The 17,432-nt window shown below is 36.3% G+C and overlaps 1 protein-coding gene across 1 annotated transcript in view; it reads right to left on the bottom strand.

Moving 5' to 3' along the window:
- Positions 1 to 17,432, bottom strand: part of FCHO2 (FCH and mu domain containing endocytic adaptor 2) — a 146,465-nt gene that overhangs the window by 78,744 nt on the left and 50,289 nt on the right. Inside the window, exons 6-8 of the mRNA XM_066377004.1 lie at positions 10,079 to 10,183; positions 3,447 to 3,545; positions 1,252 to 1,348 (exon numbers count right to left, since the gene is read on the bottom strand). Of these exons, the coding sequence (XP_066233101.1) occupies positions 1,252 to 1,348; positions 3,447 to 3,545; positions 10,079 to 10,183 (301 nt within the window). The remainder of the gene's footprint in view (positions 1 to 1,251; positions 1,349 to 3,446; positions 3,546 to 10,078; positions 10,184 to 17,432) is intronic.

The raw sequence follows: 17,432 nt of genomic DNA, 5'->3' as shown, positions 1-17,432 counted from the left end.
GAGAAGAAAGTTAAAATGATTTAGGTTTCAAGCCCTAGTTCTGTGAACTGCACTGAAGAAAAATGGTTCCTGGATTTCTCTACAAATCATTTATCTATTTTCCTGAATTCCAAACCATAATTAACTTTTCTACTTACTGATTTATTTTTACCTGTAAACCAATATCTTGCAAGAACATGGTAGATTAAAGAAATCTGGGAAGATTATAAGTACGATGAGCAGGGGACGGGAATGAGCTACTTATTACATTTGATATATTATAACATGCCTATTAAAAGTAAGATTCAGGACACCTATAAACTATCTGTTCATAAAATAGAAACCAAAATTCCTGTATTCATTTGTTCACTGGTGTATCCCCAGTGTATGAAACAGTGTCAGGAATACTATTAACATTCAATCAATATATTTGTTGAATACATGTATGAATGAGGAAGGAAAAACATTAGATTTTAAGAAAGGTTCTTCACTGGCCTCAATGCTCTGAGCATTCAATATTCTCTTCTATTCCTTCTTTTATTAAAATGGTCTTCTGTTGCCAACTTACTTTAAAAAATATAAACCTTGCCTGACCAGGTGGTGGCGCAATGGATAGAGCGTCGGACTGGGACGCGGAGGACCCGAGTTCGAGACCCTGAGGTTGCCAGCTTGACGGGCTCATCAGGTTTGAGCAAGGCTCACCAGCTTGAGCCCAAGGTCGCTGGCTCGAGCAAGGGGTCACTTGGTCTGCTGTAGCCCCCTGGTCAAGGCACATACGAGAAATCAATCAGTGGACAACTAAGGAACCACAACAAAGAACTGATGTTTCTCATCTCTCCCTTCCTGTCTGTCCCTATCTGTCCCTCTCTCTGTCTCTGCCATACACAAATTTATATATTTATAAATATTTATATTATATATATAAATTTTATATTATATATAAATTAATATTATATATAAATTAAATATTTATATTATATATATAAATTTTATATATATATAATTTTTATATATTATATATATACCTTAATATATTAATTTAGTAAAAGTTACAACAACCTTTTTAAGTAATACTAAATTATTAACTACTAAAGGTTAAAACAAAAATCTTAATTACCATGCCATTGGACACAAAGTAAATGGTACCTAAAATTTTAAACAAATTTTTAAGTATCTCTTAAGTTCCATCTTACAGTTTTGGAATTTAAAGGCAAATACATTTCTTGCTGGATGGGAAATGTAAACATATTTCCTTGCAGTTTATCATCTTACCTGGTCTTTCCTTCCCAGTACCTTTTGTGTCAGCAAATTTTTGTATTAAGCTTTCAACTGTAGTGTTAGCCATGTTATTTATAAATTCTTCATGGACCTATTAAAATAATAAAGATAAATTTTCTATAAATATTCTTACTGTATATCAGACAAAACTTCCAAAAAGCAATTTGTTGGGCAAATGAATTTGTAAAATTTGTATTTTTTGAGTTTGCTCACTTTTAGTGTTAAAAAAGTGGTGCTGGGCAGTGCCAGGTATGTGATCTGTGAAGTTGCAAATTACCTTCCTGCTTGGGAAGGGCCATTGTCTTGCTAATGTTTGCTGAGGGAGAAAAGAAGCCATGTTTTTGCAGTTTATGCAGAGAGAAGGGAGAAGGAGTGCAGATGGGGAACCAGAGGTGAGGGGCTTTTGAGAGCTCTGCTGAGATTGGTGGGGCCTTTGATTCTAGAAGAAATCAGAGAAGATTCTACTGGTTGTGGAACAGGAGAACGTGTCACTGGCTTTGGGAGCCCTGTGTGTTTGCTCGTCAGCTGGTGCAAGAGTTTAATAAAGGAACAGCCCACCATTTTTTGGCTCCATCTGCCAGAATCTAATGGGAACCTGCATGTGCGTGGCCACAACAGCTGCAACTACTAGCCCTACACAACAAAAATTCATTACACCGCCTGACCAGGCGGTGGTGCAGTGGATAGACCATCAGACTGGGATGCAGGGACCCAGGTTCAAAACCCCAAGGTCACCAGCAGAGATCGGGAACCTATAGCTTGCGAGCCAGATGTGGCTCCTTTGATGGCTGCATCTGGCTCGCAGACAAATCTTTAATAAAAATAATAACGTTAAAAATATAAAACATTCTCATGTATTACAATCCATTCATTTTCTACCGCTCATGTTCATGGTTGCAGGTGGCTGGAGCCATTCACAGCTGCCCTCCAGGACAACACCAAATTTTTATTGGATAATGCGTAACATACACGGGTCATTGTATGGCTCTCACTGAATTACATTTTTAAATATGTGGCGTTCATGGCTCTCTCAGCCAAAAAGGTTCCCGACCCCTGGTCACCAGCTTGAGCATGGGCTCATCTGGTTTGAGCAAAGCTCACCAGCTTGGACCCAAGGGGTTCCTCAGTCTGCTATAGCCCCACGGTAAAGGCACATATGAGAAAGCAATCAATGAACAACTAAGGTGTCGCAACGAAAAACTAATGATTGATGCTTCTCATCTCTCTCCGTTCCTGTCTGTCCCTATCTATTCCTCTCTCTGACTCTCTCTCTGTCTCTATAAAAAAATAAATAAATAAAATAAAATAAAGTAAAATAAAATTCATTACACCAAAATATGTATTTTTTGACCGAGAGCCTTTGAGAACTTTCATTAATTAATATGCTCTGTTACCTAGTTTACTGAGTTTGTAAATCTGCGGGTACCAACCACTGTTTACATGAACCCCTTAAGATATAGCTGTACAACCTTATAAGTTAATGCAGTTTCCTGTTTCCCTCTTGGAATGCTTTAGAACATAATTCTTATAATAAGTAAAAATTACATGAAACAGTTTTAGATCTTTAAGAATAAAAAACTTCATCTTTCTCTACTGTATTTCAATGCACCCCAAATTGTCTTCATTAAACATCTTTTATATTTTTTGGAAATTTTTCAGTACAAGTTCTATAACTCATTGAAGCTGCTGTTCTAACTTCTAAAATAATAAAACTAAAAAAATATTTAAAAACTGGTAACTTCAGCATTTTAATGTACAGAGAACTGAACATAGTTAACTTAAAAAATTAATCTGAATTATCGTCCTTGGTGGCCAAATAATTAAAAATTCAATTTATTTTACATTTAACATGTAAATACATATTTTTTATCTGAAATAATTCAGTATCATGCTATGAGTTTTGGATTTATTTATTTATTTACTGATTTTAGCAAGAGGAAGGGGCAGGGAGGAGAGAGAGGGAGATGGAGAGGGAGAGGGGGAGAAAGAGAGAGAGAAAGAGAAAGAGAAGAAGAACATCAATCTGCTCCTGTATGTGCCCTGATTAGGGATGGAACTAGCAACCTCTGTGCTTTGGGATGATGCTCTAACTAACTGAGCTATCCAGCCAGGGCAAATTTTGGATTTTTAAAGAGTTATAAATGAACATAAAATGTTCGTGAATCAGTTCAAGAGAAGTAAAAACTTACCTGGCCTATTTGTGAATGAATTTCCTTTATAGCATTTAACAAGGATCCTATAATTTCCTTTATGTGAACAAGATGAGTTTCTTCAATATCTTGAAATTTCTAAGTAGCAAAAAGTTATAGATATAAAATATATACATACACACACATACATATATGTGCTGAAATCAAAAGACCTTTTAAAGTTTTCCCAATACAGCTAACCAAATTTAGCAAGTTGTTCATTAGTATGTAATGTTTAGCAAAGCTTCTTGACAAATACATTTAGTAAACATACTAAAATATAGTTAACTTTTTGTTATGCCATTCCTCAGGCAAACAGGAACTTTTTCAGAATTTAAAGATAACACAAATTAAGACCTATAATCATGGTCATAAAATAAGACCCAGAAGATACACTTTTTTTGTCACAAAAGCCAAGGGAGAAGTGTTTCAGAAATTGAAAAACCATTAGTGGGCAGAGTGAAAATTGCAGTTTACTTCTGAAGACTTTCCAGTCTAGCCCATAGACTCTCAAAATGTCTTTCTAATCTTTGAAATGTTAATATGTAGTCTTCAAGAGAGATTCTGTGGCCCAATAATTTTGGGAAGCCTGTAAATATCTTAGCAATTCTCAACTGAAGGTGGAAATGCATCAGATCACCTGGGGAATGTTTTCAAACTACAAAACACAATGATCCTCCACTACTGCCTGGGGGTGAGGGTGAAAAGAGGTGAGAATGTTGTTTGGAAATAATTCCCAGGTTATTCTGGTATTTATTCCCCAGTAAGAAAACCACTGCTAGACTTGGCTTCTCAATAAACATTAAAAATTCTGAAAACTACTGAAATAACAAAACTTGTTTCACAGTGCTTAACCCAGTGTTTCCCAAAATTCTTTGACAAACAACCCTGTTTGCTTTTTTCATCTCTGAATATCTATTAATATCTCAAAGAACAATATTCTTCAAAACAGGATTTGGAAAATGCTGAACTAACTATTTTCAAACAAAATATACTTGTCACTTCCACTGCACAAGCCTGATTACCCTGCCCCCCCCCTCTTTTTTTGGCTAAATTAAACCAGTTCTAAGGAGTAGGCCTAAATGCCATTATTTTTCTCTAGTAAGTTTATCAAATTGAATTCCCTCACCCCATATTTAAAGTCCTGTTTTCTTCAGCACTGAGTTGCATGGTCAAAAATCACTAAGCAAATGATCATGTCCATATTGATGTTAAGTCTCTGAACATTTTTTTTTTAAATGATGCAATTATAGTTTTGGTAATAATGCAACAATAATCCAAACACTTTAATCAGTTTTATTCATGAGGAATGACAGTTAAAATAAAGTGCTTGTCTTAACTAATTTTGACCAAGTAAATGAGAAAACCAACACTGCAAGATCCTGAATTAGTCTTAAGAACTGAAGAATATTCAGCAGGAACATGAGTCTATTTTATGTTCATATTATAAGAAGTCACCTTCAGCTTAAAATTCTATAACATAATGAACAAGTAAGATTGTCTCATAAACAAGTAGACCCAAATCCAGGAGAGCTTGGTCAAAATGTCACTAATTGCATTCGGGTAACGCCTAATTCCAAGAAAACTGTGCTGCCTTCTCATTCTCTTTTAAAACAGCTACGGTGAATAAAGTAGATCCTTAATTATTTAGAAAAATCTTGAGCATGAAGTCACACACAAATTCAATGATGACTCAGTTACAATTGAGCTGACTTTTCTTGGGGGGAGGGGGCGGGGAAAATACTGGAATACTAAACATCACAATTCCTCAAAACTAGTGACTGCTAAACCAAGAGCAATTCAGCAATGAAAATATACTCTCAAATGTTCGAATATAAATAACTAAACTCTCTTGAACAAATGAAATAGATTCTTTCTCTGCAATTTCAAATCAGTTTGTATGTATTGTTACATAAGCATATAAAAAAAGTACAATTCTTTCTGCCACTAGAGAATATATATAAAAGCACTCTAATCCTAAATCCCTAATCTGGGGGCGTTGCTTAAACAAATCTCGATCTCCTTGAACTAGCTACCACTGTTTAAAGAAAACAAAATTTCCACATTGTTTCAAGTTTTTCAAGTGTCATGAACTGACAGTGGTAAGAAGCATAAACACAAAGAAAAGTCACAATTTTAATCATGCTTATTATCAACCCCAAATGAAAAAAAATTTAAATCACCAACTCTTCAAATACATCCTAACCTCTTTCACCGCAGAGACTCAGTCTCCTTTCCCACTAGTACAGGGGTCCCCAAACTACGGCCCACGGGCCGCATGCGGCCCCCTGAGGCCGTTTATCCGGCCCCCACCGTACTTCCGGAAGGGGCACCTCTTTCATTGGTGGTCAGTGAGAGGAGCATAGTTCCCATTGAAATACTGGTCAGTTTGTTGATTTAAATTTACTTGTTCTTTATTTTAAATATTGTATTTGTTCCCGTTTTGTTTTTTTACTTTAAAATAAAATATGTGCAGTGTGCATAGGGATTTGTTCATAGTTTTTTTATAGTCCGGCCCTCCAGTGGTCTGAGGGACAGTGAACTGGCCCCCTGTGTAAAAAGTTTGGGGACCCCTGCACTAGTATGTGTGTAGGTCCTGCCTCCCAAATTTGATTCTCATTAGGCCGACAGGCCCTTTCCTACTGATATCAGGTCAACCTGCTTAGCCTGGAACATGTACGATAAATCTTTCCTCTTCTCAATAAGCCAAATTAAAGTCTACGGTCTATTAACAAACAATAGTTAATCTGTACTGTGGGTGTACCAGGAAGAGAGAGAGAGAGAGAGAGAGAGACTGAGACAGAAAAGGCAAACACATTAGCACAGTATACCATCATCTTTATTTAAAAGCATCATGGTCATGTCTATGTCTGCTCAAATAAACTAATGTTCCCATCTTGGAAACAGCAGGATAAACAATTAAAACACCAAATTGAAAAAAAAAAAGTGTAATGAGGAAGCAGAAAAGATAAGGAGAAGAAAAGATGAATGCTGAAAATTCTTGAATACTTTTATAAAGTACCATATTTCCCCATGTATAAGACACTTTTTTCTGAAAAATTGGGGGTCTAATAAAACTGGGTGCGTCTTATACGGTGGTTGCAGATGTTTTTACTTGCATTTCCCGCTTTTCCGTGCTTGTTTTTGCGCTCACTGTTGAAGACAGTGATTCATCATCAGACACAGATGAGGACAAGCTAATGGATGGGAGTTTTAACAGTGATGAAGAGTTGTATGAATTTTATGATGAATAAAACTTGTTATGATAAAATAAAGTTATGATCAATAACTTTATGTAATACATTTTTTTTTCAAATTCCGGGCCCCAAAATTAAGATGCGTCTAATACTTGGGATCATCTTATACATGGGGAAATACAGTAGTATAAACATAAACCTTAACTCTTTAATTCTAATTGCCTTTCAAATTAAATAGTTGATAGGAAACATTTTCATTGATAGTAAATAGTCATTCTGATGCAAAATTAACAAGTCAACAGTAACTGCCTGATTAAGTGTTCTAATAATGATTTAGAAGACAAAAGGGCACTTGCTGAAGTCTAAGATTCAATGTTGTAGCCCCTATAGAAATGGAAACTTTTTATCTCACTGGAGTTGGAGTGTCAATTTAACACAACTAACTATAAACCTTTCTTGAAACATTATCATTTCCCAACTGCCATGATATTACACTTCCCAGTTTTCTCCCTTCTCCGGCTTCTCCTATTTGGGTTTCAAGATCCCTTCCTCTATCAAATTGTCAGTGATGAATCTCTCAGAGGGTATCCCCTTTTTCCCCATACTCTGTCCAAACGTGATGTCATTACAGCTTTGTGTGGTGGCAAGCCTCTATTTTATACAGGTTCATGATCCTTTTACTCAAAACCTTTGAGGCTAGATGTTTGGGAATTCAGTATTTTGAATTTTTAAAATGAAGATAATATGGTGTTACCACCATGTATTTCATAATACTACCAGCAACAACTGCAGTGGCATCTGTTTATCAAAAACATTAATATTTCTAAAGGAAAGTATGTTTATTTAGTCTAAGTAACATAAATAAAGGCCATAAATAGACTCACAGCAGTTAAGTCAAGTTTTGCTAGGAAATGAGTTAGAGGAAAAAAAAAGTTTGTAAAGCCCCACCCAGGTAGCTCAGTTGGTTAGAGCACCATCCCAATATGCCACACTTGTGAGTTTAATCCCCAGTCAGGGGATATACAAGAATCAACCAATGAGAGTGCACAAATAAATGAAATGACAAATCAATGTTTCTCTGTCTTCCCCTTCCTCTCTCCCTCTAAAATCAATAAGTAAAAATTAAAAAAAAAATAAAAAGCTTTCAATTTTCAGAGTTTTTGAAATCCAGAATTGTAGATAAGGGGCTATAGATATTATGTCCAGCCCAACTTACTTAGATTTTTTAAAACTGTCCACCTGTTGTCTCCACTTAGGAAGAGGTCGTTCAAAATTGAGTATCTCTGGCCCTCTTCCAACTCCTCAAACTAACAGTTCTTCATCTAGTCTTTCCCATTTGTCTCTATCCATATAGACTTAAAAGCCAAAACCTAGAAGAGATCTTGATCTCTCCCTAGAACTTCCATCCACCCCATTCCTGCTGTCTCCAAATGCATTCAGTTCTGCCTGACCTGTGGTGGCGCAGTGGATAAAGCGTCAACCTGGAAACACTGAGGTTGCTGGTTCAAAACCCTGGCTTGCCTGGTCAAGGCACATATGGAAGTTAAATAAACAAATGCATTCAGTTCTATTTCCAAGGCTGCCAACACTGGCCCTTATCCTTCTCATCTCACTAACTAACTGCCTTCCATACTGGACTCCTGATTCCCTTTGGCCTCACTATAATCTATTCTTCACAAAACTTCCAGAATTATCTTTTAAAATGCAGACCAAGATCACGTCACATCCTTACATATAACCCTCCAGCGTCTTCAAACTATTGTTAGAAGAAAACCTAAAGCCTGGCCTATCTTCTCTTTAACTTCATGCCTCACCATCATCTCTACTTACTCAGTCTTAGTAAGCATTTTTTTTTACGTTCTTTAATGTGACAGCTCTTTTACATTTCTAGGTCTTCATAACTAAAATCCCCAATGCACTGAACATTCTGACCAAGAATGGGTCTCTTACCTATTCTTCAAATTTGTTTAAAATGTCACTTCTCCAAAAATGCCTTTCCTAACTCCCTAATCTAAATTAGGTCACTGCAATTATTCTATCTCATGGAAGCATATTCTTTTCCCTTGTAGCACTGTAATAATTTATAACTTTATATTTAGGCATGCATTTCATGTCTGACTCCTTACTTTATACTTTTAGAAAAGGGAGATATTTGTTTTATTTACTAGATACAGTATACACCAAGCATCTAGCACAGTGCCTACAACATGGTAAGTAAAGATGAATGCATGTATACACATATACACACGCATACAAGTCTTTTGGTTCCTGAGATGTAAATCCTTCACCACCCCAGGAAGAAAACTCCTTAAGAGTCGAAAAAGTCTGAGTAATAGTCCTTCTTTCACACTTATTAAGTGCCTACTATCAGATGAACTGTCAGTCCCTGCTCTCATAAAACTTACATTTTTTTGTGGGGGAAGACAGACAAAATATATGGGTAGAGGAGCCAGTGTGCTTCACCATGTTTCTAGCCACTTATACATAATGACTAAGAATAAGGTTCTAAGAAGAGGTTTCTCCACCAGCCTCAGTACCAGAGTGAGGATGATTCAGCTGACTTATGATGAACAAGTAGCATAACAAATAAACCCTTGCTTCTGTAAGCCACTGGGATTTGGGGGGTTTTTTGTCACGTCAGCATGCCCGGTCTATCCTGACACAATAAATAAAATTCATGGTATGTTAGGTAATAAAAGGTGCTGGAGGGGGAGACAAGAGGGTAAGAGGGTGAGTGTGGAAGTTTTCGGAATAATTTATAAAAGGTACCCACCTTAAACTAGGCCTTTAATTAAGGCTCTAAGAACATCAAATCAAACATAATTATTTCAAGATTATAGAAGACAGGGGTTTTTTATTGTCTGTCTTCACGCACTAAAATGGAAGTTCTATGAAAGCAAGTTTTAACTGTTCTGTTAACTGTTATACTCTCAGCATTGAGTTTTCTTCTTAAGTCAATTTTAAAATCCATGTATAAGGCCCACAGTCAGCACTGTCTTCATCATTACCAACGTCCTCATCTTCCTCAACTCTTTAAATAGTCTCTTCTGATCTATCTGAATAACCTCTTATATTATAATTATTGCATCTTGGTCCTCAATCTCTAAAACATAATGTGTATTTTTAAAGTATCATTATTAAAACATTGAGAGTGTGCATTTTAACATTTCTAATAAAAAAATATATGACAGAAAAATTATATTTAACCAGTGAAGATAAATATCCTGTTTCATATTTAATCCTTAAACACACAGCCTGACCTATGGTGTCGCAGTGGATAAAGCTTTGACCTGGAATGCTGATGTTACTGGTTTGAAACCCAGGCTTGCCAGGTCAAAGCACGTAAGAGAAGATTCCTGCTGCCCCCCCATCCCCTCTCTTAAAAAAAAAAATCAGTAAACAAATCTTTTTTTTTAAAGCCTTTAAAATACCAACCTGAGCTGTTTCTGTCATTTTCTGTTCAAAATCAGCTTTTGCTAATGCATATTTTTCCACATAGAGTTTATAGGTATCTGTAGCTTTCTTTGATTTAACAGCTGCCTGTAACAAAAAAACATTTTCCACTATAAAGTCACCTTTCTTCTTTCTTAAGTTAATATAATAAATAACAACTTAATGCATTTTAAGGGATGAGGCCTATGTTGAATTCAATATGATATAAAATAACTTTAATATATTTTTTCAAGTCCTCCTTAGTAATATTTTGTCATAGCCACACAATAACACAAAAGGAATATGCTTTGAAAAGTTAAAATACTTTCATTTCATAACCCAGAGTAGGATCATATAAACACATTATAATGATACAGTTATGAAAACGTCAATGAACAAGAATGTGACAACACTGTCAGAATAATATGACACTCTTTTCTATACTTGTGAGTCTTCCTCCTGCCCCCACATCCACATAATCCACTGAATATCTGATTAATGACTATAAAGCTAGCTCAAAAGTTGAGCATATCGGTTTTCCCCTGATGTCTGTTTCCATTATGCTCTAGCAAATCTGTAAATTTGTTTTTAATCACTATTTTTTCAAGATTTCTATTTTATTTTAAATTGTTATTTTATCATTACAGTTCTAGTTTTATCAGTTAGTTATTCAATAAAAACTTAACATATTAAATATTGGGCAGTGAAGAATAGGAAGATAAATTACATAGTAATCTTTTTCTCAGTGACTTCATGAAAGAATAATAACTTCTACGTAGACAGTTAGAAATTGGTAAAAAGTAATGAAGCCACATAAGTAAAGATAAATTCTGTGGAAGATAGACATTCAGGAAGAGGAAAAACTATGTATAACTTATAAACTTGAGCAGACACATGGCTATCAAGAAACTTGACTATTCTCTCCAGACCAGGTGGTAACACAGTGGACACAGCATCAGACTGGGATGACGAAGGACCCAGGTTCGAGACCCCGAGGTTGCCAGCTTGAGTGCGGGCTCATCTGGCTTGAGCAAAAAGCTCACCAGCTTGGACCCAAGGTTGCTGGCTCGAGCAAGGGGTTACTTGGTCTGCTGAAGGCCCGTGGTCAAGGCACATATGAGAAGGTAATCAATGAACAACTAAGGTGTCACAACAAAAAACAGATTGATGCTTCTCATCTCTCTCTGTTCCTGTCTGTCTGTCCCTATCTATCCCTCTCTCTGACTCTCTCTTTGTCCCTGTAAAAAAAAAAAAAAAAGAAAGAAAAAGAAACTTGACTATTCTCAAAGGACTGGTCAATCTGGACAAAGGAAGTCTGAAGAGGGAGAGATGTTGAATTAAGAGTTTAAAGAAGATTTTAAAGAGAGAGAAGCTATAGGATTTCAAGATTCTGTACAAAGATCTTCATTTTCTTGATGAGGTAAGAGGTAGTCTGCTAAGAATAAAGAAGAGCAGAGTAGGTTTGGGAGCAAGTTTCAAATCATGATTGCAGAGGATGCAACAATAACTAGATGAGTAAATACTGCTAAAAACCACAGAAGATTAAGTAAAGCTGGAAAAGATGAAATTTGTGTAGAGGCAATCAGAATCAAAATATAATTATTTTCAGAATCTAAGAATAAGAATTAGAAAGTTAGGTTTACCTGTAAATTCGGGATTGGCAAGAGTGCATACAATCCTATTCTCTAAAAAGGTAACTAACTGCATATATTATATTGAGCACATATGATCTATGCTTTCCTGCCTTTCTGAATAAAGAATACAGAATACCACTTTATCATGTAAAGAAAACTGGTTTTTGGACCTAGAAGAAATAGGATTCAAATTCTGGCTCTATCATTTATTATCCATTTGACTTTGTCTTTGAACTTTATATACATAGTTCTCTTTCATTCCTAAAACGGGACACTACCACCTATTTTTAGAGCTTTGGTAATGATTAAATGTACATCTGGTAAAATGCTGTGACAGGGTTCTGCATACAGTTTAACCTACAAAAAATAAATGGTATCAGCTATTATTATAGTTTCTAAAAGGAATATAATCAGGAACATATAACATTACATTTGCTGTTATATCTAAGGCTCTGTACCCCTAAAGTAAGTGGCTATAATGATTTTCTAGTTTGCTCCTATGGCTCTTTTTTTTTTTACTCTTTCCCCAATTTCACATTATTTTATACTATTGTTACTATACCTTTCTCTAATAACCTGCCTGGTTCACATAACAATTAAATGAGATAAATATTTAACATTTACTTATAAGTACCTTCACAAGAAACCCAGACAGCCAAGTTTGCTAGTATTTTACAAACATATTTAATGTCATGGTTATCAAGGTTTACTTTGGATTTTTTTATGCCAAGACTTTAGTTTCTTCTTTCAACCACCTAAATTTTCAGACTGTGCAGCCTACAGTTCACAAAGTGATTTTTTAATGACACAACCTGGCAAAATGATGCAGTCCCACTGGTGGCTCTTTCTTTTCCAGTTTCTCATCCTAATACTTACTCTTTTTCCCTGGCGCGTAATAATCTGTGTGTCAGCAATTGATAAAGACATGATCTGAAATCATTCCTAGTGATATTTGCAATTTGAAAGGAAATTCATAAAAACAGAAATTTCCCCATAAACATAACTATAATGATAGTGTCAATATTTTTTAAAGGTAATTTATTTCTTGGACTCTGTCCTGTTTTCTTTTATAGGTTCTGTACAAAATATCTCCCCCTTTAACCTACATTAAAATATCTCTCTAACCTGTTGTTCTACACTATTCAATCTGTCCTGGCTCCCCCAAAAGAAGAAAGCTTCCTGAAAACAGAAGGAAATACTATGTATTTAGCCTTTAATAACCTTCATAACATCTAGCACATGGCAGGTACATGGTGGGAAAGAAAATACTTATTTACTATTACATGCAAATTATAACTTCATAATCTAACAATCAATCAGAAAAATATTTGAACAAACTATTAAAAAAAGGCAAGAAACTAGTCTACAACTTATATCTAAAATAAACACTTAATTTTAATTTTACTTAAAAACAGGAAAATTCAAATGATATTTTGCTATAATGATTATTTTTCTAAGTAAACAGATTTGCTGTGTTGTGGACAATACAATTATGGTTTCTCACTCATATGGAATGTATAATCTAATAAAAATAAAAGATGACTGGAGAAACATTACTTCTTATAGGAGATCTATAACAGTGTTTTACAACCTCCAGTCTGTGGACCACTTACAGCCAGAAATTTCAGGCTGGTCCTTGAAAGAGTTAATCATTCTTATGTTTGTATGAAGATCACAGACCCAATCAGTGATCTTAGTCAAATTCGCTTATGCTTATGGTGATATCTGCCTTAGTAGTCCCCGAAATAATTCTATTTTCACCAGTTCCCAAGTGTAAAAACGTTGAAAACCACAGATCTAAAGTATATCTCTAGAATGTAAACAAAGTAATTATTTCACAACATTATTCACTACAAATAAAATTACAGGATTTTAAGAGACGGGAGGAAGTTCCTAAAACATCATTCTCTCCTCCTCTACTCAAATAGTCTCTAATACTCTAATTTTGGTACTCAAATCTTTACTAATTTAAGAGGGATAAAAATATTAATTAAAACTTTTTAAAGCACCGCATTTTTATAACTTTCTTCCCTTACAATATTCTCATCATAAATCTTGGTCTAGCCACTCACTTTGGCATACAAACTTATTTGTTCACTACTTCTGACCATGAAATTACTGTCTTGGCCCTGGACGGTTGGCTCAGTGGTAAAGCATCAGCCTGGTATGTGGATGTCCCAGGTTCGATTCCCAGGCAGGGCACACAGGAGAAGCACCCATCTGCTTCTCCACTCCTACCCCTCCCTTTTCTTTCTTTCTCTCTCTCTCTCTCTCTCTCTCTCTCTCCTTCCCTCCCCCCACTCCCCCCACCCCCGCCTTCTCACAGCCACAGCGCCATTGGTTAGAGCATATCAGCCCAAGAGCCCAAGGCACTGAGGATGGCTCCCTGGAGTCTCTGCACTTGAAATAGCTTGGCTGGGAGGATGGTCCCAGATGGGCAGAGCATAGGCCCCAGACAGGGATGGCTGGGTAGATCCAGTTAGGGTGCATGCAGGAGTCTCTCTACTTCTCTTCTTCCTTCCTCTCACTTGGAAAAAAAAGAAGAAGAAAATAAAAATGAAATTACTGTCTTCATCTCAAAGGTTGACAGCTAGATCTAACCAGAATTTTGAACAAATTAGTCTTTTGGAACATACTTTCTGGTAACAAGAAACTGTAAATTTTTATTTATCTTATCTGGAAGCATGAAGAAAGAAAGATACCCTTTGTAAGTTCTAACATTTTTATATCAGCTGTTGGAAATCTGGGGTTCGATTCCCGGCCAGGGCACACAAGAGAAGCACCCATCTGCTTCTCCACCCCTCCCCCTCTCCTTCCTCTCTGTCTCTCTCTTCCCCTCCTGCAGCCAGGGCTCCATTGGAGCAAAGATGGCCCAGGCGCTGGGGATGGCTCCATGGCCTCTGCCTCAGGCGCTAGAATGGCTCTGGTTGCAACAGAGCGACGCCCCCTGGTGGGCGTGCTGGGTGGATCCTGGTCAGGCGCATGCGGGAGTCTGACTGCCTCCCTGTTTCCAGCTTCAGAAAAAAAAAAAAAAAAATGAAAAAAAAAAATATTCCAGAACCAACTTAAAAAAACATCTTGAAAAACTGAACAAAAAAAGTACTTAGTAATAAAAAAATTTTGTTGACTCACAGGTATTTTAAATAATGATAACAATTTTAAAGAAAATGTATGGTCATATTAAAGGAAATAGAAGCAAGTTTAGAAGGTTAACTGAATTGGGAACATCTACATTTTTTTAAAGCAAGAAACATCTCTCATTGGAATCAACTATACAGTAATACTATATTAAGCAAAATAACTTTCTAAATAGTACATATGCTCAGTAATACCATAAATTCTTAGAATTTTAGAAATGAAATGTTCTAGTAGTAAAAAACCACTTTTGTAACGTCATTACTAAAAGGGAAGTTGGAGCATTTGTTTTTAAATGAGGAAATTATGGTTTAAAAGTAATAGCTACATTCCTTCTCAGAAATAAAAGATGGGTTTTTAACAGATTACCAATTGATAAGTCTTCCATCTTATTTATTGGACCATTACAAATAAATTTACTGATATACTCCTAGAAATATTTCTGTTTAAATGCCTATAATTATTTTTTTTTGTATTTTTCTGAAGTGAGAAGCGGGGAGGCAGACAGACTCCTGCATGCTCCAGACTGGGATCCAACCGGCAAGACCACTAGGGGGTGATGCTCTGCCTATCGGGGGCATTGCTCCAATGCGACCGGAGCCATTCTAGTGCTAAGGGGGAGGCCAGGAAGCCATCCTCAGCACTGGGCCAACTTTGCTCCAATGGAGCCTTAGCTGCGGGAGGAGAAGAGAGAGATAGAGAGAAAAGAGAGGGAGAAGGGTGGAGAAGCAGATGGGTGCTTCTCCTGTGTGCCCTGGCTGGGAATCTGAACCCGGGACTTCCACACGCCAGGCCGACGCTCTACCGCTGAGCAAACCGGCCAGGGCCTAAGAGCCTATAATTTTTATAATAAAGTCCTCTGAAGCAAATATAGACATATATAATAAGTACTTCATCAGAGTCCACAAACATGAGTGCCTTGTAAATGGTGTTTTATAAAGATCTGTGCCTGACCTTTGATGGTACAGTGGATAAAGCATCGACTTGGAACGCTGAGGTCACCAGTTCAAAACCCCGGGATTACCCAGTCAAGACACATACGAGAAACAACTACTATGAATTGATGCTTCCTGCTCCTCTACTCCCTCTTTCTCTTTCTCTCTCCTCTCTCTAAAACTCAATAAATAAATCTTTTAAAAAAGGGGGGTCTGTGAGAGAGGGTAAGACATATATTACATCATAATAATAAGTATTTGTTTTTAAATTTACCAAAGGAAAAATGGTTCAAAGATCTATGCAGACTTTTTAAAAATCTACATTCATATTAATAAAAAGCTTATTACAGGCCAAAATAAATTATTTACTTAGGACTTGGATTTAAATATATCTGAATCAGAGACCCACTAACTGTCTAGTATGACATCACCTCTGAGCAGAACAGTAAGAAAAAAGGCACCCTTGCCTGACCAGTGGGTGGTGGCACAGTAGCTAGAGTGTTAATCTTTTACTTTTGTAACAGAAATCTTAGAGTACACACACAAAAAGGTAATAAATCCCATGAACCTAGCTTCAAGATTCCATCCATTCCTCCACCTCCAGTATTTTTTTTCACGTTTTAAATCCCGTATCTATCAGTTTACCCCTTTATTTATTTTAACCATTTATTTAAGCTGCTGAATAGTCTCATTATACGAAACATTCTCCTCTTGCCAAAAAAGTAAAGTTGTTTTATAAGATTTCCCCCCAAATTTGACAACCAAATTTATAATTACAGCCTGACCAGGTGGTGGCGCAATGGATAGACCGTTGGACTGGGATATGAAGGACCCAGGTTCGGGACCCTGAGGTCGCCAGCTTCAGTGCAGGTTCATCTGGTTTGAGCAAGGCTCACCAGCTTGAGCTCAGGGTCGCTGGCTCGAGCAAGGGGTCATTCAGTCTGCTGTAGCCCCACGGTCAAGGTGCATGTGAGGAAGCAATCAATGAACTGGGGAACCGCAACAAAGAATTGATGTTTCTCATCTCCCTCCCTTCCTGTCTTTCTGTCCCTATCTGTCTCTTTCTCTGACTCTCTCTGTGTCTCTGACACACACACACACACACACACACACACACACACACACACACACACACAATTACAAGTCTATTTATGTTATAGTTACTGATGTATTTAGACTTATTTTGACTTGTTCTGAGTTTTCTGTGTACCCTTACTTTGCTCTATTTGCTTCTTTCTTCTTAATGATAAATTTTAATATCCTCTTCTTTTTGCTAATTTATAAAATTTATTACTCTACTTCTTTTAGTAGTTATGCCTAATGTACATATTTGGCTACTACTAGATCTAATACACCATTAATGGTAAAGCACATCATTATTGTGTGTACCACTAAAATGAAAATGCTGTCAACTAAACCATGAAATAAGGCTTTCTTATAACTTAAATTTTTTTATTTTATAGTTATTAAAAGAGCTCTTTTAGACTTCCTCAGAGGTAAATTTTATTCTATACCACTCCTATGTGATACAGAATAAGAAGGAAAGGAAAATAAATGGTTAGAGGTACTCCTAAATCTTCATATTCTGATTCTGGCTCTTTTCAATTACTTTCCAATTCAGGGATCACTGAAGTTGGTTTTTTCCTACACATA

Source organism: Saccopteryx leptura, chromosome 1 (assembly GCF_036850995.1).
Source record: "Saccopteryx leptura isolate mSacLep1 chromosome 1, mSacLep1_pri_phased_curated, whole genome shotgun sequence".
Lineage (NCBI taxonomy): Eukaryota > Metazoa > Chordata > Mammalia > Chiroptera > Emballonuridae > Saccopteryx > Saccopteryx leptura.
Note: the sequence above shows the minus strand (reverse complement) of the source record. Positions and strands in the feature narration are given on the sequence as shown.